This window comes from Sparus aurata, chromosome 2 (genome assembly GCF_900880675.1).
Source record: "Sparus aurata chromosome 2, fSpaAur1.1, whole genome shotgun sequence".
In the NCBI taxonomy this organism is placed as follows: Eukaryota; Metazoa; Chordata; class Actinopteri; order Spariformes; family Sparidae; genus Sparus; species Sparus aurata.
This window is the reverse complement of record NC_044188.1, coordinates 7,425,821-7,452,569: the sequence shown is the minus strand read 5'-3', so window position 1 is coordinate 7,452,569 and position 26,749 is coordinate 7,425,821. Positions and strand designations below refer to the sequence as shown.

At 41.0% G+C, this 26,749-nt stretch overlaps 1 protein-coding gene across 1 annotated transcript in view; it reads left to right on the top strand.

Moving 5' to 3' along the window:
• Window positions 1-13,415: 13,415 nt before the first annotated feature.
• The window catches only part of frem2b (FRAS1 related extracellular matrix 2b), a 55,595-nt gene continuing 42,261 nt past the window's right edge, over window positions 13,416-26,749 (top strand). The window contains exons 1-2 of the mRNA XM_030391550.1: window positions 13,416-18,607; window positions 19,683-19,772. Of these exons, the coding sequence (XP_030247410.1) occupies window positions 13,597-18,607; window positions 19,683-19,772 (5,101 nt within the window). The 5' untranslated portion in view covers window positions 13,416-13,596. The remainder of the gene's footprint in view (window positions 18,608-19,682; window positions 19,773-26,749) is intronic.

Here is a 26,749-nt window from a genome sequence, read left to right as displayed (position 1 = left end):
TTATTAAATGCACCATCAGGTACTTTATTTCATACCAATCAGATATTTCTTAGCTCTGAAGGGGCATGTTGTCTCGATGTGGACAACCTGATTGCCCCTACTCAGTTGTACACAGTACTCCCCAAAAATACCATCCTGTATCCCTGACCTCAATTCAACCTGAGCTGCTTCTATCAGGTGAACGTTGCTGAGAGAAAAAAAACAAAAAACAAAACATAAATCTAAAGAAGTGGCTCTTTGGATATAGATTAATCGCAGTCAAGAAGACTTGTACTCGCAATGTACAGCAACAACACATTAATTTAACCATATGTGATGAACACAGACCATGATTGAACATATAAATGTCTTCTGGCTCATACTATACCTTCAACAACAAATCAACAGTCAAGTTTAGCTGATTCAGTGGTCTCTTCTTCAGTGTCTACTGCAAATGTTCTTCTAATCACTGATAATTATAAATCTGTGATGTCTAGTTATGTCTAGAGTTAAGAACTGTTGTTTGTAAAGTTTATCACACAACATGGAGAACATTCACTCAAGAAACTAACTACCTCAGCATTTAGGATTTTTCAATACACATAAGTCAACAGCTCCTCAAACATGTTTTTTTCTATCGACTTCATTTTGCGTTAACATGCCAGCATCCAGATTACCTTTCATCTTCCAGTCACAAAGCAGCATGGATATTTCATTGTAGTTGTGTTTTATGGCAACATGATAAATATACGTACACTCTCCAGTCCTCAGTTGTTCTCATGCAACTCCTACGAGACATATCTGGGTGTTTAGTTGCCATATTGCTCTACTTCCTCTAGTTCTCAGCGGGCTTGAAACATTGAATTGGATGTTACTACAAAAGTATATTGGCTGTGAGAGCATTATTGTGTAAAGCTGGCCTGGCTGGATTCAAACAAGAAGCATAGGCTTATAATATTATGCCAATTATTCAACACAGGAAGCCATGATGCAGTACAACCACTTAGCTCAGTAAAGGACATCAAGAAAATCCACAGAGCTACAGATTAGACAAATTTATAGACTTCTGAACATATTGTAGACTGACGTTTGGAGACGATGCAATAATAAAACATATTGCTAATATGTTTCAGATAATACGCTATAAATGAATGTGTACAGTGTTGAAAAAAAATATAATATGTGATGTTTGTTTGAAACCACAATGAAGGCATAAACATCCTTGCAGAGTCGATCCTGGGAAAATAAAGACACACCGAGGCCCTGTTGAATGTCGTTAGGACAGATTGATAAGATTTGCTGATACTGAAACACCCATTGCAAAACTTTCATGATGCAAGAAATTATCACAAGAAAAGCAATATACTTTCCCCTGAGCTTTTAAAGGGTAATTACTATAGTAGGGAAACAGCCATAAAAGATGTTTAACATTAGTCTTAAGCTGGGTAGTGAGCCTGAACAGTTGCTAAGAAACCTCTTGCAAACCCATTTCATACTTTTACTTCCATAGGCACGAGGAACAAAACACATACAGTATGTTAATGTTCATTACCCTCTTAAGATACAGCTGCAGCTTAAGTCTGTATAAGGCAGCATTTATCAATATTTGAACAAATCGTGGTTTCATGTTTTCAATTGCGATCTCATTGAATATCTTGAAAGCTTAAAAGAAGCGTGTGTAAAAGCATTTACTCCAATTTTACTCCATTGGGTACAATAAAAACTCATTAGACCATCTAGTAACACACTTCATTAGGATTTCAGCTAACATATAAAATTATAAAATCATTTTTTCATACATTTTAATTGGATATTAATCCCTCTGAAATGTTATAGTTTTGCTAGATATTTATTTGTTTCAGCATTTGCACATTTCTAGTGCTGTTCTGAATTCAACAGTACTTTCATCTGTTGCTTCAATGTAAGAAGACACTGTTGTGAGAATCAATGTGCTTGCTGTACGAATCCTGAGTTCCTATTCAGCATTTCCCCCTGTTCCACCATGACATGGCAAGCAGCGTGTTTTGGCCTGGAGCAAAGTGTGTGCTGTTGCGTTATTTGTCGCAGATACTGTACGTGTGAGAGGACACAGTATGTGATATAATACATTTCACTCCCTCTGAATCAACAGAATCTCTCACTTACAAGACTTGTGGACATTATTATCATCGCTGCACATATTTTCCCATCACACTCATTACAAGACATCTGCAAGCCAATCTGGTTTGTGTACTTACAAATGCAATTATATCTGGACCATCTTACCAAGAAGTACAGTGAGATAATATGTTATACACAGACGCTATATTTAATTGGACTTTGGACATGAATAATGTATGTACTGTGAAACCTCTTTAAACATTATAAACTGGTCATGGGTTTTTATGGTTTTACACAGCCAGACTAAATGGCTCCTATTAGCACAGCATAACTTTAAAACACAACTCACTCATACTTTAATATAGATTAATTAAAGGTGCAGTGTTTAAGACATGGCCACCGGTCAAAGGCCACTCCAAACTAATAGGGGTCAGCATATCACCACAGTAACCACTAACTGCTGCTCATTAAACTATTTGGTGTAGCTATCTTCAACTGTAGCTGCTAACTGCTGCTAGTTTATTTCAGGAACAAAAACATCTTTGGTTCTAAATAGTGAGAGAGAATTTCTTTTTAATTTTTATTCCATTTGACAAAAAACGATGACTGAAATCTTGTAGAGCTGGTCCCTTGTATAAGCTAGCTTATACAAAACGGACTAGCTCTCCTTTTCTGCATCTGTCATTTTGTTCTAACTTTCACCCTTTTAAATACTTTTTCTGTGACCTGATAGCAGCCATGTTGGTGTCGGTGGAATGTGAGCGAGACAATGTAATTTACTTAGTTGGTTTAAACAAAGCTAAACAGTATTTTACAACAAACTGTGACTTTCTTGACTGACAAAGTTATCCTTTAAATCGACAAAGATCATGTGTGTAATTCATGGCACAATTCAACCTGGATCAAAAGATATTGTGTCTATTGCCATTGACTACTATGTTTTTCTTTTCTAAATTAAGGTGCCAGCGGGCTCACCAGAGGGATTGTGACTTTCCCTTTCTATTTGCACTTATCTGCCTCAAGTCTCTGCCAGGAGCATGGAGCAATCGTGGAAATGTTGGTGATACACTGCCAGCAACGGAACTGGGCCCAGTCAGCACACAGTGAGATCGAGACCGAAGCACAGTCTCCGTAAATGACCAATGATGATGTTTTACGATGCTTGAATTCAAAACGGTGTATGTTTGTAATTTTCTGTTTAATAAGGATGTATTTATTAGACTAAACATTTAAGAGAGCTTGTAAAGTGTAATAAACTTGCCCCTCGCTTACATTTCCCGGCTGAAACTACGGGGGGCCTAAGACTAATGGTACTACAAGACAGGATGGGCTGGGACTGGCTGGTTAGCATGTCAACTTCAGCAGACATCGTCTACAATACATAGCTTCCTCTGACATCAACACCGCTGCTTCTTCACATTCTGGTGATAATGATGTCACCTTTTAAACTGAATTCTGAACATATCTGACATATTTCCTCTTTTAAATTAGGTTTGTCAGAACCTAAAAGTACTTTATTGCCACAATGATATATAGTGCAATGACACTATATGCAGCTAACACTCCACACACACCCTAGTGTAATAAACCTCTTTTCCCATTGGTTAGCCTGATTTATTTGGGGAGTCCCCCCTTGACTATCTTTTTCTCACTTCATGCAGTCTGGTCAAGTGATTGAGAAATCTCCACCAACTTTTACACAGATACAACAAGCGTAACTTTGCACTTACAAGTGGCCTAATACTGAATTTTTTAGCTTATGGTTACTTGGCAAGAAGGCAATTGTCTTTTAAAATGTTCAGACAACGATTTTCTAGCTCCAGGTTATAAAATAAATTCCCCAGAAAGTGAACACATGCCTGCTTAATTCCTCCAGGGCTGAGTTTAACATCACATAAAACAAGACAAAGAAAAAGCCTGTAAAACCTTTACAGCCACAGTCAATATGGAGATTGAGAATGGTTATAATTCACGTAAATGGACTTCTGAGTAGACAAAGATCATGTTGCAGTTAAACCACAAATGAAAATTTGTAAACATCTTGACATTAATAATACATAAAAGCTTCCTACTTTGCTGTGCTCTTGCAGATGGGTCGGCTTCAAATGGGTCTACTTAGAGTTTAAACATTTATTTTTTATGTCAATTAGAGCTAGTTTTGGAGAGCTAAATATGCAGCTCAGAATATTTTTGTTCTCAAAAGTATTCTTCCTGGATTCGGTTATCTTTTTTATATCTATCTATTTTAATTTCTCTACTTTTATTCAGGACATGTTAGTTTTAAGTACATTTAGCTACATTGCCTGTCGTTTAGTTTGAAAAAGTAACACATGTTACAGAAATATGCAGTATTTGCATCACACGTTGAAGTCAACTGAGATAAAAAGACATTCAGTTCTCTGTGTTTTGTGTGTCTCCATGCGTGTGTGTTTATAAATATAAATCAATTTTTCTTTTCTTTTCTTGAAGATTATAAAGCAGAAACAAAATATTCACCACAAAAAACATTTTTAAGCCCAAAAATGAATAATCAAAATGGTGTAAAAATGATTCAAATGAGTAAACTAATTAATTCAGCAGTTTATGACTCAGGCTGAAATTCTAATATAACCATCCAGTGAAGATCAAAGAATGATTAATAGGTTCACGACTGGCATTTGAAAATCTGTTGCAGCAGGTGTTTCATCTCTCCAGTTTGTCCCTCGTTGCTTTTTAGTATGACAGAGCACAGTTGAGGCAGCTGCTACATTTCTTTGCCCCGAGGAGCATTCAGCCTTTTCTATTTATTCCAACTGAAATGTGCGGGCACCTTCCGAATATTACCTGTTTATTTTTATATCCCTGGTTGGATTGCCTGCCGTAGCACTGCCCTGTCAATTTAAGTGGAGGTCATACGGTATGATCAGCTCACACGTTGTATTTTCTAGTTTGGACGCCTTTTGCAGGAAAGAACTGTTGATAGACAGCTGATACAAGACTGCAGGATTAGATCTGTATTGCAAGATATTTCCTCTTCTTGGTCAGCATGCAGTGCAAAACATGTATTTTGTGGCAAAGCAGTATTTGTCTTTAGCCTTTGATAATGTCACAGACCTAAACAGTCGGCTTGGGTGGTAAGTACACATGCTAATCTATTTTACAGACAAACTCAAATTTGGATCTTCCACAAATTGACTGACAGTTGTTTTATTACATGTAGTAGCTCTATGCAAAAACTAAACCTATTAATGTTTCTAAAGTTTACACCAGCAATATTGGCACAGAAGTAAAACACTTTCTATTCATATTCTCTTTAATTATATATGAGGCTGCAGAGTCAGAAAAAAATCTGATGGAGCTTTTAATAATAACACTATAATTGACTCAATGAATTATTGAACTCCTTTGCCACTAGAGGGCAGGAAGAGATTTCCTACTGCTGATGAACCTCTCCCAGTGCAGATTTTTAGGGCCATCAGATTACTAATAGCATTTTTTTTATTACTGTCTCTCAGCCTTATCCGCCCTGTTTAGCAGCTCCATACTTGGGACCTAGAAAACTCCTCTATTAGGAAGAAACATTCCCTAAAAAGGTTCCCGTTGAGTGAGGTGGTTTGAAAAGAATATAAACTTCCGACAAAGGTTTATGTTTAGTGAGGGTTTGCAAATCTCGGCCAAATGTTTGTTAATGATGTTTGCTAGTGCCAAAGACTCTGCTGACCCAGTTTTTGGCATGTTGATTACTGCTTTCACGTTTCTTAAGTATGCAATGACTCACTTTCTCTTGCCAGCCCTTGGTGTTTATGTCTTTAATCTGCATATAATAAATAATGAAAACTGAAGTACACTTCAAAAAAGGTATCAATTCTCAGTGGTAAACTTTGGATCAGGCTGCAGAAATACAAGCTGCCAAGGGTGACTGAAGACATTTACAAGCACCAGGATATATTATTAATTGGACAATGTTTATGTTATGTAAGAGAACGCTTGTATAACTAAGCATTCATGCACTGTGACCGATGACTTCTGCCAAAGGTCATTAGTAAGACAGATAATCATTCAGAGTCCGTCATTTATGCATTTTTACATTCACATTTTTAACTGTTTATGTTGAGTCTCCTTTAAGCTGAACACTCGCCTCAGCAGAATTCACACATTTATGTAAACTCGTAACAAATGGCTTGCATACTTGTAGGGAGAGATGATAAATATTAAAAGGTGAAATCAATGCATTTTAAAACGTGTGTGTTCTGCATGGCTAGTTCAACTTCACAAGAGGTCATCAGTCTTTGCTCTGCACATTGGTGCAGAACACATTCGGCATTGCAGTCCAGCTCTCTGTCAATTAGATGTACTATGTATCGGCCAGGTTTCAACCCTGCTTCTAAAAATGAACACTGATGCAATAGTCAATCTGGCAGCAGAAATTCAAAGTCATTACATGAGGTCCTGAACTAATTAGGCCTGCCAATCTTTGAGAAGTGAGGCAACACAGCTACAGTAAGGAGCACGACTGACATGTTGAACCAAACTGAACACATCTGAAGATTTTATATACTAAAGGTGTGGCATTATTGTTTAATGATGAGTACTTTTCCCACTTAGTGCCAGACCTGACTGCAGGCATGACATTAATACTTACAACATAACTATAAATGTGATACATTGCAGTTAACTTTTATTTAACCGAACTTTTCAGTTATCATTTCTGTTCAAGATATTTCGAGAATAAAACTAAAGCTTTAATGGTATAATCAGTGCTCCACACCCCAACTTCAGTAGTTTTTTTTTATTTTATTGTTTTGATCCGGTATTTAGTCTTCCATTTAAATAATTTTGTTTCGAAGTAGCATCGAAGGACTACAACTACCATTTTGTTGTTTATTGGTAATCTTGGTAGTGTAATGATGATTAAATTGATCTTGACTCTTATGTTAGCCTCATATCATTTCATATTATCCAATCAAGAATAATGGAGATTAAATGACAACTTTACTTTTTTTTGGACAAGCTGTTTTTTTAAATGCATTTTCTGACTAATTATGGTTTTAAAAGGGGTGTGGACAAGATGTCTTCAGCGTCCCCACTGTAAAAGACATGTCATAATATTATATATTTATGATGCTAACCTCTGTAGTGTAGTGTGGTGCTTTGCAACACACTAGTTGTAAAGTATACAGTATAGCTACTGTGATGTTGCCATCTTCTGGCTGTGAAAGTGAAGTATATGGTACACGATACGGTACAGCTGTTGAAATCTAAAGGGTATTGTAAGCAAAATTAACGTGAAAAATCAAAACATAAATGCTGACTTTTATCATCATACAAATAAATGCAGTAAACACATACATTGTCTCCAAATATTCTTCAGCACTCTGTTACCATGTTTGCTACCTGTGGAGGAGTGAATATGTGTGGAGGTTAAAGGTTCTGTTTATGTCTGTCCGCAAGGGTATTTACCAAACTCAGTGAGATCATCAACACCCCATCACCTGACAAAAGTGAACAAGAGTCTGTCAGTTTGTGTGCTGGTGCTTATTAGAGCTGTCAGCAGGGGAGATGTGTGTATGTGTATCTGTGTGGTAGTCATGCATGTGTGTTTGTGTGTAGCTCTTGGGGCAAGGGGGTTAAAAATCATCCTTAGGTCTTATAGCTAAAACTCTCATTTACCGGGAAGAATAAAAAGCTCCTTGTTACAACAGTTAACTCTAACAGATGACAGCTGACTTTGGCGACTTGGGGCTAATGGAAAGATTATGTCAATTACAGCGTGGCAGGGGGACTTGGAAATATTTAAGACATTCCCAAGAATATTGGAACAATAGGCACCCACGCAGCTGTAACTTGGAGTAAATTTCATTATGTCACAGTAAATCTTGGAAAAAAATCACTTGGTTCCTTTCCTAAAAAAATACATCTTGATAATACTATAACAATGATAAGCGTGATACGCAGTCCAAGAGAAAGCATTACTGTCCCCACATGTGCAGTGTGTGCAGCTTTTTCACGAGCGTCTGGTGAATGCGCCTTGTTTCATCTAGATGAAATTGCTGCTGACTTAGTCCCCAACTTTAGATCAAACAGAGCCGAAAGAAAAGGCATTCAGCTCAGCAGAAACAGGAAACTCAAAAGGGTTGATAAGATAAAACACAGCAAAGACGACAAATGGCCAAAATATTCAGCTGTTAAACCCACAAGGAACAAAGTCAAATGCCTAAACTTAAAACAAATATTTGGAGAGTATCATCAATCTTTTTCCTCTAGAATTACATTTTTATTTGCTCTACATTTATTTGTTTCCTGTTGTCAATTTCCCTCTCACTGCCGAATGCAATTTGCACTTTAGTTCCCCGACAATCACATAAGAAATAAACTAATCAAATTTTTCGGCTGGGGATGTGACAATGACCAGATGTCACACAGTGACTCTCACCAGGTGAATTCTCATTTCTCTTTCTTTGCGCAGTGTGAATGAGTGCAGCCCGCAGGGTGGGCATACATGTTAAGTGCCTCTCAGCTTTAAAACTCATCAGAAGAAGGAAGGCCTGCAGGGCAGCTGGCAGCAATCCGATTAAAAGATGTAACCTTTGGCCTGTAGGTGACCACACCTCTGCAGGAAGCCTAAAATTTTGAGTTCCTAATAACATTTAAAAAGCCTGAAGTCAAAAACACAGCTTTCAGTTACGGGTGAGTGATTAAATGTCTGCTGGTTGGCCTGTACTTGTGTCCTCAGCTGCCACCGCATCAGTCAGGTTAGTTGGAATATAATGAAGGCAGTTTTGACAGTGCCCTGGTGCCCCTACAATTGCTTTTGCGCTGTTAGAGGCTTTTGGGCACAGCTTTACACATCGTACTTCATTAAAATCTCTCTGGAACATGGTGTCCTTAAAAGAGTGCAACTACATCAAGCAGTTAATTGCTCACAGACAGGAACCTTGATTTGGTACCGACCCAGAGTGATTTTGCGTTAAACCTCTTGTTCATAGGTTGTGACTGCATGTCGAATAACACATTTGCTAGAACTAATTAAAATCGTTTCATAACATTTTTTAGACCACCACCTGTTCAAGACAACACACATAAAATATTTTTTTTGTATGATCAAATCTAACAAAACATCCTGCAAACTCAGTAATATACGTTGTTTAAAAATAACGTTTAAGTGATTTCAGATTGTCCATCACAGCCAGTTAATTTCTATATGCAAAGATGGTCAAATGGGACAAAAATAATACATTCTCAGTTTGACAATGAGGGTCTGAATAAAGGGGTGTAACAGGCGTTTAATGTTTTTGCCACATTTCACAGCCAGATTTTTGTCTTTAACACACTGGTCTGTATGCATCATCACGCAGTAACCACAATCCCTGATTTGTATTTTCATGTTTTTATCCACTGGTAGGCCTGGATGTAATACACTTCTCCTGCAAACATTCTTAAGTGAAACGTAACCTGTCTTTCCAATGATATTGGGGTGAGTAGATAATGATAAATGTTTCATTTTTGGGTGAACCTTTCATTTAAAGTATTCACCAGTTTTTTCATCGGTGTTACAGAATCAACACGGAATTAATATCTATCAAATTCCATCTTCTCAACTAAGCAAACATTAAATTCATCAAAACATATTCTTCATGTTTGAAAATGAAAGTCAGGTCGATATTATTCTGTTTGAATGCCAATCCATTGGTTACATTAGCGCCATTTCATTCTGGGATTTAACTTCTGCCTTATGCAGATAACACGCTTAATTCTGAGGATATGTCCTGCTTTAAGTGGAGGTCAATATAATGTGGCCAGACTTCACATATTGCTGCAATTTGTCCATATATACACACACAAAATACACACACGTATAGATTTGTGTCCCTGTTGTTGAAACTTGTTCTTCTCTTGTTTTGATTGTCCTTGGGTTTCATCTATTTTTGTCTTGTTTGTTCCTGCAAAGCCCACCGATGAACCCATTTGTTAAAAGCATGCTGTAAATAAACCCAACTCGACTTGTTTTGTAAGAGGTATCTTTGCTCTGACCATACATTATAGTCTTAACACATGGGTCCACACAGCCCTGGGGAATTTAGGAGCACAAATAAAGAATATGATTAAACTTGACTGGTTCTGCTGCCTTTTTAGTTCTGTATTATCCCAGGAGTAACGTAAGGTGGGGAAGATGGATTTGGCTGCTGGTTGGCTGTGCATCGTGTTTCTATGGGTTACACAATTTACTTTTGTAGGGAATGACTTCAGAGTATAGCTGCTGCCACCATTCCTGCTTCAACCATCAGAAGAATTGTCCCTGACAGAGACGTAATGAACTAAAATAGGCCTAATGAGATCAGTGAGGCCAGGGTTGTATTGTCGCTAGGGACTAACCCCCAGCAGAAATAGTCCTGATAAGTCGGAGCAATTGTTAGGACGGAGTCACTTTGGCAACACTGACAAACAGCCCGGTAACACAGAGGTATTTCTAGTGAGATGGACACTGCTGTCACTACAGTATGTACAGAACAAACAGTGGTAATATTAATAATGACAAGACTGATTTTGTGTAGCTTTGCATTATGCAGAAACGTAATTGGCATTGATGTAAAGAATTGTATATCCTGTATTGTTTACTGGTTTATTTAACACAGACAGCCCACATTATGGCTATTTTCCAGCCTCAGTTCCACAGCCAACTGAAAACTGTACTAAATATTGAAATATGATATAAGCAAGCAGAACAATAAACAATTGTCACTGTTGTTGCAGTGAATAAAGATGGTATACATATATAGAAACAAAAAACAATGACTGTTAGGAGTTTGTTTGGCTGCAGTTTGAGCTCGAGCTGAACACAGCTGGCCCACCCTGCAGCACCGCATTATCCCTGTATCAGGTTGACTCAGTGATGTCACCTCTCAGAGCTCAAGGCACCTTACATGATTGGTATCTCTGTTAACTCAGTTACAACAACAGTGGTGTCACTGACAGCAGGGAATGCAAGCTTCCCCGTGTTTGGTCTGTCTCTGTGTGTGTGGTGATGACAGGACATTCAGCTGAGACCAAAATGAAAGTTATCCCAGCCAGGACAGGCAAAACAGGATATTTTTAGATTATGTATACATCGTAAATATGCTTTTTATTGTTTTCTTTTTGGCAGGCGAAAAAGCTGGTATGTGCATATTTAGCTGTCAGCACAGCCCTCACAAAACAAATCAAAACTGAGCAATGGCTGTTAGCAGCCACAGAAGAGGAAGAACTAGATGAGCTCCTGAACAAACAGCCTTGATTATTTTCTTGATGAGTACGGACACAACTTTGAATAAATGAGCAAACTAAAATCATCAGTGTTATTTTGATAAACATTCACGTTCAAACATGCACATTTAAACGTGACATCAGTATTTCAGCTGAAGCTCCATCTGCACCATGCACAATAAATCACCTGCACATCAGGGGTGAGATTAGAATCCTCTCACCTTTATAGACTGACAGTTCTATCTTTTAAGAAGGATTGGTCATTTACAATAAATTTGATTTAAATGTGATATGACAGTATATCATCAAACTTCCACTCTCCTCAAAAATAAGCCTGAAGGTTTTGGTATGATCCAATTCCCTCTCTGCCGTCGCTGCTGTCAGAAAGTTCTATTCATCTTCTTTTTCATTTTCTCTTGTAACTAGGAGCTGTCAAGGCCTGGGGGCTTTGCCTTGCAGTTTGCTTGGCTATATTTATAATTGGACCCTGTCAACAGTGTCCAGTGCAACTCAACTGCACAGTTTGTTATGGCAGCTACTGTGTACCGATTTCAACACATGCCAGCTGTGAGGCAGTTTGTATGTTATTAACACGCAACTACAGGCAGGTGGAGACACACTGGCTGCACCGACGACTTGTGGATGGAATGAAAATTATCTCAAAGGGATCAGAGGGGACTAAGCACAGTTGAAGTCAAATTCTTCCAGGCAGTATAAGGCTCCAGGGATGCTGCACATTGACAGGGGAGCATAGGTATGGGCCAATGTGTGTACATCTAATATATACAAAGGCAGTGGGGTGAATCAAACACGCTGAACAGATGTGCCTGCAGCTATGTACAATGAGAATATGTGTTTGAGAAAACAGGTTACTTTTTCCAATATGCTGACATTGTACGTTGTTATGAAAACAGTACAAAACAACATAAAGGAACCTAATAAGACAGTATGGAATTTGCATGGCACCAGCTCCACATTCCCAGAGCCCCCCACAGACACATATCTACATCTATTCAATCTGCGGTTCTCACCTGGATGTGCGGTGATATTCACCGTGCCAAAAGCAAACCTCTTTTTAATATAATTGAGTCATTTGGCCTTGCAGTGTTGCACAGTGTCTGTCTAAGGGTCCTCTTAATCAACGCTGGTTCTGGCTCATCTGGTTCTTCAGATGAGTGGCTGCAGAGAGAGGCCGGATCATGACTGGGCTTGTCAGCAGTCGGAGGAGAATGCTCTGCCGTGACACATGGAGGACCTGTGTGATGAGAGAGCAGCACAGCATGAAATGGGACAATGTCACCGGATGATAAGTGGAACTTTTGGCACATGCTTTTAGAGTGGATTGTGGGCAGTTCCGCAGGGTCATGTGGCCACATTGATTTGCTACACCGCCTGACAGTGGACACAGTTCAACTCCCGCAGTGCTTCCTCTCCATCAGCTCTGGTCTGTGTGACTGCAGACAGACTACACCACCTCAAACACTCAAACGGCTACAGAGACTTGTCACAGCAGTTTATAGCCTACTGAAGTGGCACGGCGCATGCAATGAAATCAAATAACTTCATGACAGACTTGTTTTTTTTATAAGGAAAAAGAAGTTGGAAAATGTGCCTAAACATCGAAGACAGGGTGTGATGACTGCTGATGATGTAGAGCTCTCCACAACGCAAACCACGAGAGGGAGACAAAGCTTTTCTCCAGTCAGAATACCATAAGGACTATTATACACAGCTGCACTTCTGATTGCTTCTCCTTATTCCCAGGAATGGTCTTGAGCGAGTGAATTGCTTTGATTGGAGAACAAATGTAGATCATTTTCTAAAACAACATCTATCAGAGAGATTTCTCCTGCTTTTGGTGTGCAAAATGAAGTAATTCGAACATATTCCTGCGCACACTACAGACTCGAAAATCTTTGATTTGTGCTTAAACATCTCCTTATCCGTCTTTGTCTTACCTTATTCACCCTGACGAGGTCCAGCCCACGCGGAATCGTTTTGTCTGGCGAGAATGACACCAGCCACATCCATTTAAAACCTGACAAACGCATTCCAGCAGGGATATGAGCCAATCGGCGGAGAGGAGGGCGTAACTCTCCTTACTCCGGCAAAGCAGGAGTATGAAGTTTAGGTTATCAGTGTGCTGCTGCTGCGAGAGAATGGTGCACCTTGGTGCCCATAGGTGCGTGATATCATCCAACTCTGATTTCATATTCTTGCAACTTTAACCGCCGCACTTAGTTTACAAGCGTGTATGCGCAAAGTTCAACGTGTCTTCTCTGCGGTTCCACACTACAAATGGCTTGGATTATTCACCCGCATCTGCACGGGACCGGCGCTGCTTTCGTTCTGCTGGCCGTGATTCTGACAGGTGATGCAGCCGCGCAGGTTTTTGACAGCTATGGATTATCGTACGCCCTGAGGTCCGAGCCGTCAGAGGACACGATATTGGTTGCCAATAATGGGATCCGCGTGCCTTTCGGGAGATCAGTCTTCATTGATCCCATCAACGATTTAGTCATCCAAGTTCAGCCCGGTGATAGATGCAGCATAACAGTCCTGGACAATGACCCCCTGTCTCAAAGGCCTGGACACCTGTCTCCGAAAAAGTTTCCCTGTGAATTTGGCCCCAACGACGTGAAGTATTCTCACTTTGGCTCCAGGAGTCCTCCGAGGGACAGAGTGAGATTACAACTCAGGTATGACACCCAAGCGGATACCATTATTATCCCTTTTATGATGGAGGTGGAAGTCATTTTCACACAGCTGGAAGTGTTGACCAAAAACATGCCACTCACTGTTGAGAAACTGCTCGGTACAAGTAACCCCATCGATAGAAGAATTTTAGAATTCACTTATGATAGAAGTGCACAACAATGCAAAATAGCCTCTCTTTCCAGTGGCAGCGTGCTGCCCAGGTATGGGAAGCTTGTGGATGAGGACAGTCTTGGAACAATGGTGGACTGTGATGAATTTATTAGAATGAACATCCGTTATCAGCACACTTTTGCTTTGAAGTCTCCAAACAGAGATTACATTCCAATGCTCGTGGAGTTGCATGATAAGGAAGGCAATTTGATAAAGCAGGAATTTTTCCAAATTTTGGTGAGGATCAGAGAAGGAGAGGACAACACGGCCCCCAAACCCAGCTTTGTTGCTATGATGATGATGGAAGTAGACCAGTTTGTAATGACAGCGATAACCATGGACATGCTGGCCGCAGAGGATGTCGAGTCTAATCCTGACGAATTAATTTTCAACATCACATCCAGCCTGTCCTTTGAGGAGGGCTACATAGTGAGCACAGATGATAGGAATTTACCAATAACCTCATTCTACCAAGGAGACCTCAAAGACCTGAAAATCGCCTACAAACCCCCTGCTGTGGACTCAGACACTGAGCGGATTTTCCAGATTGAGTTCGAGGTTGTGGACACAGAGGGGGCTGTGTCAGACCCTTTTGCTTTCATGATTGTTGTTAAGCCTATGAACACGTTGGCCCCTGTGGTGACTAGGAATACAGGCCAGTTGCTATATGAGGGTCAGTCCAGGCCTCTGTCCACTTCACAGACTCTGGAAATCAGCGACGAAGACAATTTAGACAAAGTCAAAATCACCGTTATCGCAGGACTGAGGCACGGAGAATTAACCGTTCTGGGCTCGAGAAGGAAATTTTTCACCCCGGGTGACCTCGATGCTGGAGCTGTCATTTATCAACACGATGGCAGTGACACATACAGTGATAATATTATTTTCAGGATGACAGATGGCACAAATGAGGTGGAGTTTCTGTTTCCCATCACTGTTGTGCCAACTGATGACGAACCTCCGATAATCAACGCCAACACTGGTTTGGTTTTATTCAAAAACCAAATGATGCCAATCTCCTCCCTTATGCTCAGTGCGGCAGACATCGACTCAGAGGATTCCTCAATTAAATTCACAATAGAGGCTCCCTTTTCCACAATTGGGCAGGTGTTGCTGCGTCAGTCTGAGGCCCCTGAGGACCCATCAACCTGGAAGTTTAATACAGAGGACGAAGTCTATGAGAAAGTAGTGACTGAATGGCTGCAGCAGGATATCATCGATGGTAAACTGTTTTACAAGCACATCGGGCCTCACAGCACCAGCACAGTAATGGATCAGTTTGTGTTTAGAGTACAAGATGACAATGACCCACCAAACCAATCAGGCGAGAGCTCGTTCATTATCAAAATTCTCCCTGTCGACGACCTCCCACCTGAGCTCTTCCCTGGCACGACTCTACAAATGACTGTACACGAGTATCAGCTTACTTACTTCCGAAAGAAATTCCTCCGCTACACTGACCTGGACTCAGAGGACCGGGATCTCAAATACACAATCATCCAGCCTCCGACGGACACAGATGAGAATAGCCCTGTTGTACTGGGAGCACTGGTATTAACTGAAAAGCCAAACACCGAGGTCACAACTTTCACGCAGGCACAAATTAATCACCATAAAATAGCGTACAAACCGCCTGATCTTGAGCTCGGAATTACCACTCATGTTTTACAGTTCAGGTACACTGTGGAGGATGTTTCTCGAAATATTGTCGAAGGAGTTTTCACTATACTTTTGAAGCCTGTGGACAACAAGCCGCCTCAAATAACAAACTCTGGATTTACTGTGCTCGAGCGCGGCACACATATCATTAGAAGTGCAGAGCTTGACACCTCAGACACAGACACAGAACGCCAACAAATATCCTTCACTGTTACTCAGCCTCCACTGCACGGCCAGATCCTGTATACATTCACTGTTATGACTAAAGGAAACACTTTCAGCCTGGAGGATATTGCAAACGGCAGAATTTCATACATCCATAATGGGGATGAATCCACAGTCGATACGATACAAATAGACGTCAGTGATGGGGTCCACGTTGTCCCGATCACTATAAAGATTAGTGTAAAGCCAATTGATGATGAGACTCCAACTCTCAGTCTCCCAGCTGGCACAATTGGCTCTTACATAGATGTGCTGGAAAATGGAGCGACAGAAATCACAAGTAATGTCATTCAGGGACGAGATGAGGACACAGATGACCTTCGTCTGACCTTCATTGTGGAGGACCCGCCATCATTAGGTGAAATTCTGGTGAGAGGTGTCCCCTCCCGTACATTCACCCAGGCTGATATTATAAATGGCCTTGTGGTCTATGCTCATACCAGCGGGGAGATAGGCTTGACAACAAAGGAGGACTTTTTCAATCTCACTTTGACGGACATGTCTGATGAGTGGACTGTGGGGGGAAATAAAATCACAGGTGTCAGAGTACATGTGACTATTCTTCCCCTGGACAGCCAGGCTCCAGAGGTCTTTGTGGGTCCACAGTTCACTGTTGTAGAGGGGGAGAAGAATGTAATCCAGATTCTTCATATAAGCACCGATGATGTCGACACCCCCAACGATGACCTCCTCTGTACAATCATTGTACAGTCGACTTCAGGGTACGTGGAAAATGTCTCCCCTGCCCCCGGCTCAGAGAAATCCAGGTCCGGTACGGCTATAAGTGCTTTCACCATCAAGGACATCAGACAGAATCACATTTACTATGTTCAAAGCATTCACAAAGGAGTCGAGCCAGTGGAGGACAGGTTTACGTTCAGATGCTCCGATGGCATCAATTTCTCCGAAAGGCACTTTTTCCCTATCTCCATAATCCCCTCTAATGATGAAAAGCCAGAGATTTACATGAGAGAGTTTGTGGTGATGGAGGGCATGAACATAGTCATCGACACTCCCATTCTGAATGGTGCTGATGCAGATCTCCCCTCTGATCAGCTAACATTCATTATCACCAAACCCCCCAAGCATGGATTTATTCTCAATCAGCTCACTACCGGGACTATACCTATCTCTAACTTCACCTTGGATCAAATCCGGGAGGCCTCCAGCATTGTGTATGAGCATGATGACTCAGAGACCACAGAGGACAGCTTTGATATTGTTCTCACAGACGGAAAGTTCAGTGTAGAGAAAACAGTAATAGTAATGATTATCCCTGTGGATGACGAGACCCCGAGGATGGCAATCAATGACGGCCTTGAAGTTGAGATAGGTGACGTGAAAGTCATAAACAGCAATGTTTTAAAAGCGACTGATCTGGACTCGGAGGATAGCACACTGACTTACATTATTCGCTACGGGCCTGGACAGGGGTATTTACAGAGGACAACGCCTTCTGGGACATTGCAAAATATCACAGTTGGAATGAACTTTACTCAAAATGAAGTGGATCAGGATTTGATTATATACATCCATAATGGGCAAGAGGGGATTCGTGACCTTATCAAATTTGATGTGACAGACGGCATCAACCCTTTGATTGACAGATACTTCTATGTCACAGTGGGGGGCATTGATATGGTTTTCCCAGACGTCATTAGTAAAGGTGTATCACTTAAAGAGGGAGGCAGGGTTAGTCTGACAACAGACCTGCTAAGCACCAGTGACCTCAACAGCCCAGATGAACACTTGGTTTTCACAATCACAAGAGCTCCAATGAGAGGACACCTGGAGTGCACAGACACACCTGGGATGCCCATCTCATCCTTCACGCAGCTGCAGCTGGCTGGCAACAAAGTCTACTACATCCACACTGCTGATGATGAAGTGAAAATGGACAGCTTTGAATTTGAAGTGACGGACGGCTACAACCCTGTGTTCCGCACCTTCCGCATTTCCATCACTGATGTGGACAATAAAAAGCCCGTGGTGACGATACACGGCCTGGTGGTGACCGAGGGAGAAAACAAACTCATCACGCCTTTCGAGTTAACAGTGGAGGACAGAGACACCGTTGACCGCCTCTTGAAGTTCACAGTCACTCAAATCCCAGTTCATGGTCGCCTGCTCTTTAACAACACCCGGCCTGTCACCTCCTTCACAAAGCAGGACCTGAATGAGAACATGATCAGCTACAAGCATGATGGCACGGAGAGTGCGGAGGACAGCTTCTCCTTCATTGTCACGGACGGCACTCACACAGACTTCTACATCTTCCCAGACACAGTATTTGAAACTCGTAAGCCTCAAGTGATGAAGATTACTGTCCTCCCGGTGGATAATGGGGTACCGCAGATTTTGGTGAACAAGGGTGCCTCAACACTGCGGGTTCTTGAGACTGGCCACTTGGGGTTTGTGATCACCAGTAAGACCCTTAAAGCAGAAGACAGAGACAGCTTACAGGGTTCTGTGACTTTTAGGATTACTGTTGCCCCAGAACACGGCTACCTAATCAACCTTGGCAGAGGAAATGCCACAATCACCATCTTCACACAAGGTAAGAGAGCTGCCTTTCAACACATTTGCAATTTGTTAGATTTGTACTGTACTGCTGGGACTCACATTGAAGGCCATTTTTAATTCTCCCGAGCCCACTCTCAAGCTTATTTTACATTTACTCACTCTGCTAAACTTACTCTCCTCTGATGCCTGAAAAATGCTGAGTTCAAGCATAAAGGTTTTTGTTTTCACTCAAGAGACTGCCTATTTAGAGAGATGAAGTATGCCAGTGCCTGAGGCTGACCAGATCTCACTAGAGGAGTGCATTTTTCAACGTGCATTTCACTTAGGAAGAGAACTAGTGGTGATTTGTACATTACCGGAGTCATAATTTCTCACATAAGACAAGGACGGGGGTGGCATAGTGCTCACAGCAGACCACTGGCTTTGCAAACATGTGTACAAAAGTTGTATTTCAAGCAGACCAAAGAGGTGTCTTGGTAAATGTCAAGTATCAGGGTAGCAGCATCAGTGTACAGTCAATATCCATGTATTCCCTGCCTTTATTTACAGAGTTGCCGTGAGATGCTTTCCCCAAGAGGCCTGTTCAATATTTCAGGAGTTCTCACAAGAGTAAACAGACAGTAAATAAAGACACCATCTCCTGGGCATTTGAAATCGGTGGCTATGCATTTTTATGCTTTGGTCCCTTTGAAGGAAAATGTTTTGACATCAAACATTGAAGACAGCAAGGGCTGTAACTTTAGAATCTTTCAGATCCGGGACTATAAAGAACCCTATCTAGCACCACACTGTCAGGATGGCAACCCGACGAATGTGATGGAGCCTAAACAATCAAGCTATTCTTTATGTTCTGTGTCTTTCAGGAGTCTAATAGATATACAGCCCGTGTTACCAGGCAGTTTCTCCTTCCCCTGACACTATGCAGTGAGCACATTCCATCACACAGCCTCAGTCTGCTTCTTATAGCAGGGCTCAGGAGTAGTTATGGACAAATAGTCTGTCAGGAACCAGTTGGAGATATTTCCCCATTTGTCATCTAAGCCCATTAACTGATGTAAACCTTTATGAGTAGGAAAAAATGGATATTTACGTGCGTTTTTCTTTTTCAGCTGAAATTGACGAGATGAACATATGCTATGTTCTGAGAGATGGGGACAATGCCACAAACGACATCTTCTATTTCTCCATCGAGGACAGTGGTAAGTTCCTTTATTTAAACATGCCCTCTTGAAATTACACCATGTGGCAGGCCCACCATTAAGGTTGAAATGAGTCTTTGTTATGCTAACCTTTGAGGCTGAAACACTTTTAGTTTAGCCTGTGTCAAGTTTAATTTTGCAAAACTCTGATTTTCTTCAAGAAGGGAAAAGAAAAAGCTTGCATGTGCCTCATAATGTGGCTAATTTAGCAGCTTTACTCTGCATAAGCTGTGCGCACAGATGGGAGAGATTTCCAGAACAATAACTTCACACGGTTTCCAACAGCAGTTAATGAGAAGAAGAGGAAAATATATATACGACTTACAGCTAACTTTTGTTTGTGCCATGCTCTGTTGATTTCCAGTCAACCAGTAGGTCAGCCAAAACATTTGAATGTCAGAGCTCCCACGCTTATTAACCTTTTATCCAAACCTCGTATTAGTCTTACCGTGCAGTACTCCGTGGTCTAGTCTTACAGTGCCTCGCCCACTACCCATTATTTTTTCCATGCAAGGGCCTCTTGATTTAGCAAGTAAGTAATTAGTAGAACAATTAGCGGGGACCTTCCTTCCACTGCAGATATGTAATCAGGCACAGGCTCAGTTAGTGGTTTGAGGCAATCATGCCGGTGTTGCCGATTAGCAGAAGCAGCGTGCCTGACAGTGTGTCCTTTTTGCTACCCTTCAACCGTGATGAGTGAGCACAAAGGAGCTCTCTAATAGGGGCCCACTTTTCCCACAAGCACCTCAGTGGGCCCCCGTACACATTTTCTCATCCTTCGACTCGGGACTAATCTATGGCTTTGGCTGAATAATAGACAGGTTAACATCAATGCCAGCAGGTGGATGGGGTGCTAATGAGTGATGACTAAAATGCAGGTGACAAGTCCTCATCAGGGAGTGACGCTAAATGAAAGTGCTCTACCTGAAATCCTGGCAAGAACCGAGTCTGTGAAGAGCTCTTTGTTTATAAGTGAGGTCCATTTGTTATTGTCTCAGTTGGGTTATTTGTCATGGATCTCTTTGCGCTTATCTCTCTGTCACTTTCTTTCTCTGTCAGTCTTTCTTGATGCTTGACGACAAAGTTGTGTCTTACAGAACTGGCAATTAGATTCCCTTTTTTTCAGCACTCCTGACAGATTTACATTACTTTTAGACTTGTTAAGAGGATTCAAATCAGTAGATGTCTTATTCTGTCCTCAATCATAGTTATGTGCTCAGATGAAACAAAGCATGAAATTGCTGTGGTCAGAGACATCACATATCTCTGAAATGTCATCCCATGACACGGGAATTGTGCTTGATAGTGGCACCTAAATGGCTCGACAAATTGATGAAGAGTCTTGTTGCATGACCCATCCATAAGGACTCGCCACATGCTGCACTGCAGCTTGTGAGGCAGTCAGTGAACATTTTTTAATAAGATTTAAGCTGTGCTGGTGGCTGCCCTAAATCCCAAGACAGAGCCTCCAGCTCTTTGAACATTGGTGTTGGGGAGGAGCTGAATGGTGTACACTGGCACACAGCTGCACTCTGTCATGTTCAGCAGTGGAAAACACTCTCCTCCTTACTTCAAGTTCATTGGGAAATTTTCCAACTGCATTTTGGCAATCTTTTTTTTTGTGTGAAAAGTTACTTTTCATGTTGCAGCTGCTCAGTTAGATTCCACGGGTTTTTGCCAACATCTGTGATGAACCATTAAAGTGTACACAGCCAGGAGTGTATGCATGACTACTAATTATCGTGTGCAACTGAATTTGTGTGCATATATATGTATTTTAGTGTGATGGTCATTGTGTTTACAATACAAACATACAGTATCAATAGACATGACCAAAACCAGGGCTGCAGCAAATGATTATTCAGTTTTTCCATTCAGAATAATTGATTGATCATTGAATCTACCCATGTGTCCAATATGCACCAGATTTGACACTGCACTTCCTTTGGTCCTCAACAAAAAAACCTTCCAGATGTGGAGTAGATGGGATGAACGATTCTCGATATATGCAAATTACATAGACAGTCCCCATGCAGCACAAAGTGAGGACTTCAAATTGCTTGTTCCTTCCAACTAAACACAAAGATAAGCAGCAAACCACTGAATAGCAACATTTGCCTGATAAACCTTTCAGAAAGTATCCATTGTCTCTTACTGTAGATTGCTTTTCTGTTGGTTGGCTGATTAATATAACTAATCACTTTAGCACCAGTTGTAGCCCCTGACATTACCATATTGCGCTTTGCCTCTGCTCAAAGATGAGTTCACTGTACTGGGATCAGTGCCTCACACAGCTTATTGTTACAGGATTTCTGCTGGCTCCATTGTCAGTCCAAAAATAAAGTGACTTACAACCTGCACTCATTACAGAGCAGAGTGCTAATTTACTCTTGGCATGTTTTCCACAGTTGGAGAATGAATGGAAAATGCCAAGCCATTCATTAAGCCCAGTCCAAATACTTATGGCAGTCTGACATCTGACCACAAGGTTGTTTTAGCTGTTGAAGCTGAGTTCTTAGTTTCCCTGATAGATGGATGGTCTTGGTACAGGACACAGTCTTGGCTCTCCTAAATTGAGTCGCCAAGGGGTTGAATCCTTCTTGGCAGCGATGCATCTGCTGCTCGAGGTGTCATTTACACTGTAGATGGAGTGTTCAGAGCCCAAACTTAAATCTATGTTGGACTTGTCCAGTTTACACAGCAATAATAATCTTTGCTGTAAATATTCATGATTTTACAAAAACTGCTAAAAAGCATGATACACGCCTCGTGAATTGTTTCGTTTAGCTGAATAAATTATGCTGATGTAATTCTGAACTGAAGAGACGTTGCTGTTTCACTCAATTAACTCGGCTACATAAAGACAACAGATGGGCTTTCTGTCAATTTTAACAACATGGCAATTAGGCCACATCCCAAAATGCTTATCATTTTGAATCAGTATGCATCACGTTATGAGGATTCTCACAGTGTGACTTAAACTGCTACGTTTAACCCTGTTGTGATAGAACAAACATCGAAATGATACTGAAATAGATTTAAAATTATACTCTGCATTCTTTGTAATACTTTATAAATATAAATAACTTTATAACCATATGTAATTTATGGACTTTATGCACATTTTCTCCTCTGTTTTCTAGTTCCTTTTTAATTTCAGAAAGCTGCTACTATGTGCCTCTACAACAGTTTTTAGGTGCTTTTATCAAAGAGGAGATAGCAAGGCTTATTTGTCAGAGCTGCGTGTGTGTCTCGCTATTTGTCAAGCTTGTCAGAGCTTTGAAAGAATAGTCACAGAGGGCTGAAATTACACATATACATTTTCTGGGTGTCTGTTTTCTGTTTTGGAGAAACATTACACCTGGACGGCAGATTCAGGGACAGACGAGAAGGGATAGGCGTTGGCCAGAAACTTCTTTCAATCAGTTAGAAAGTGACCTGTTTAGAGCGAGATCAGTACCTGGATGTTTGTTTGTGTGTTTGGTGGGGAGGGGGCTGCTCCTGTCATTCTAAGTCAGTTAATTGCTGTGTTTCATTGGACTTTAATCCTCCCCTTTTCTCCTGAAAATTCAGGGGCATTCAGGTGAGCTTACCTGAGCACACACACAAGCCCTGGCATTCCCAAGCAGTTGTTTGTGGAGTTGAATCCCTGTCTGCCTCTAGCCAGTCACTCAGCATCAGGGATGTTCCTACTGACAGACACACTGCTTTGGCCTTTGTTTCTCCTCCCAGGCACTCACTACCATCTCATTTTTTTTTCTTTCTTTCGCTGAGCTACAAAGAGGCAGCAAAGGATCATTGATTGATCAGTGCATAAAAATGTAATACTTTTGAAGGTCAGACTCTGCAGCTATGTCCAAGGTATCTTTGTGTTTTCCCATTTGACTCGTGAGACTAGTTTAGCACGTAAAGTACATCTGAAAATGGAATGGGTCTGCACAACCAGATCAAATTCCTGACCAGAATTTTTTTCTCTTACACGCCAGCCCTTGAAACATAGAGGAATGTTTCTTTTTCAGTTTCCAATGCAAGTCTTTAACGCCCACCTAAGCCTGTTTTGTTTGTTATTTCTGTTTCATGAAACAAGATAAGCCCAGGTCACTTTGAGTACCTCGACCTAATAAATCCTCCCAGCCTTTTTCTTTTGCAGTAACATCTGCCGTGTAGATCTTCTGCATCTTCTATGTTATCGGTGTGTAATCGCTCGTGACACTGAGTGCATACTTGAATCCATCTCTCCTGTTTTGCCCTTCTGTCTAATCCTAGGTTAGGAGGGATTAGCCTTCTCCCCATAGCGTGCTAGAGCAAAACAAAAGTAAGGTGGAGCATGCACTTACATGCAGTTGTCAGGTTAATATGGACTGTGTGTGCTATAATATCCCCATCATAGCACAAATGATGACTCTGCAGTTTCTCTGTGCGTTTAAACCATGTTATTAATGAAACCTTCTCCCCTACACTTTACTTGGGGGGTATAACATTCCTCTGTCCTTGGGAGCTGCAGTATGAATCATATGCATAAAGTATGTTTTGAGCCCTAGGAAATTACATAGCGGGGCCAGTTGTTGTGTTTAAAAGACATTGTAAGGTGTTGCATTTTCCTCACTGTCCATCTGTGCTGCAGCTAGTAAAATATTAGGCAGTCGTTTTACTGGTATGGAAAAATATTTTGTGAGAAAACATCTGGGAGTTGATTAGATGAGCTATTCCTGGGTAACAGCTGCTTCACTTTGAGGATGAAAAACTGAATTACAGAAAGAATTTAGGCTAATCTTTTTAGATGGAGAGTGATTTAAGTGGCTTACTGGTCCCGTATGTCCTTAGTCGCTAACTTTGAGTCGTAATGTTCTCACCAGTCTGCAGTACAGCTATCTTTGCTATGTTTATTACCCATAAGATACCAATTTGCTATGTTTATTACTCTATTCAACACAAAAGGCAACGTGTATCTCGAAATGTGTTTTTTACTTCACCGTGTGTGTGTGTGTGTGTGTGTGTGTGTGTGTGTGAAGAGCAGGGATGACTAAAGTAAAACAATGTGTACTGAGTGCTGCAGTGACAGAACAAGTGAAGAACCGGTGCTCAAACATTTGTTTTTAACATATTTGAGCCAACGTTATTCGTCTTGAAAAAAGATTAAAGTGCCAATATTAATGATTGGCTCTTTTTACAAAGCAAGCAGGCAAAGACAGGCTGATGAGAGGTTTAATTGTTGTTTTATCAATTAACTATTGAGTTAACCAATTAAGGCTTTTCTGTTTTTCTCCTGAGTGTCCTTGGCTCAAAATGTTGGATAATTATCAGCCGACGTCTCTTAGTTTTATGCCTCTTGTCCCTGTTTTAGTTTCTTTTTTCTGTCAGATTACTGACTGAAAAAGATTACTGCTCGACAGTCCTTGTTTAGTTGGAAAAGTATTTTCTGCTCGTATGCTGGGACAGAAGAGAGCCCTAAATGCAGTATTGATAGATAATGATTTAGAAGAGCAACAGAAATGTCTTATATATTTTTTATCCTAGTAGTGATTGTGTATCACATAAAATGTTAAAGCAGCTACGAGGAACTTTTATGTATTGTTCATTGTGATGGCCACTGCGGACAAAAGCAGTATGAGCACCTTCACCTTGTGTCTAAAGATAGTGATCCGGCCAGCATGTGCATTTGTTTTGAAAGTGCATCCAAGAAAGACGCAAAGTAGTTTTAATACTATATTTATTTTTAAACACAGTTGTTTGCAGGATGAGGAGGTTATGTTTCCATTTGTGGCTATGTAAGATTAATAACTGTAATATGAATATGTACTGCATCACCAGACTGAGCAGCTTTTTTCCTCAGGCTGTGAGTCAAATCAATTCAGTCCGCTGCAAATGAAAATAGACAATCTTCTTGTCCATGGTCTTGTTTGCTTATGTAGGTCATATGAGGCAACGGTATTACTTTGAGACTGTTTCATGACCAGGTGTAAGTTCTTTGTAGTACGTTACAGTAAAAACGTGGCACAAGCTTAGATGCTTTCCCACTGAAGTGCCCTCAATTTCCCTTTGGTAACAGAAGGGAAACCCTGTTTGATGATTCCCTCTCTCTGCCTTAATACACTGCCAAAGTAAGTGTGTAGAGCCAAGGTTAACAAAGCAAAGGCAAATTCCCTAAAGTACAGAAACCCCAGGCCCAGGCTTGTTCCCTGGATGATGATAAGTGTCGTCATACCTGCCTTAGGATATCAGTCTAGCAGAACTGGGGTTTTTCAAGCACTTGGTTTGTAGAAAATCCTTCTTTTGTGGAAAAAGTTTGCAGGCTGAAGTTTGTGTTATCGGGTCTGAGTTGTGACAGTCAGGAGAAGCATCAAGTCCTGAAAACCTGATGAATGCATGTTTTTTTTATGCATAGCTTTTTAGCACTTGCAACAGGAGGAGGTAAAAAGTGTGGAAAATGGAATGGAAAACCGAAGTGTTCAGGGAAATGGAACAGTTTTGGAATCTTTTCACAACTATAATGGGAGCAAAATTAACATTTCAGTCACTAATGGGAGCGTTCCATTTGTGTCTTGTTTGATATTTTGCCACAACATATCAAACGATTTAATGAGACTCTGTTTTGACAAATCTGATATTCCCAGAAAACAGCAGGAACTCTGAGACTCAGTGATGCTACAGTCGCTGCTGTGACATTTCTCTTTTTGCAGTAGCAGAGCTTTTGTTCCATTTTGCAAAATCACTCTGGATAATGTGCTTTTGGCCCCTGAATCCCAGCAGTGGGCCGGAGCTGCTCCTCTCTGCCCTGCTGCATGATAAGCCTCTGACAGCTGGGCGAAAGCTGTACTGTCACAACTCTCTCCAGCTGAGCCTGGGTTTCAGGACTGGAGCTCGATGCAGGGTACACCTCCTTTGTGCACACATTTTATGCACATTCACACACACAAAGCACCCACCATCTATCCATCTCGGGGCCAGCTGCCTGATCCTATAATCAGAGATGAAGC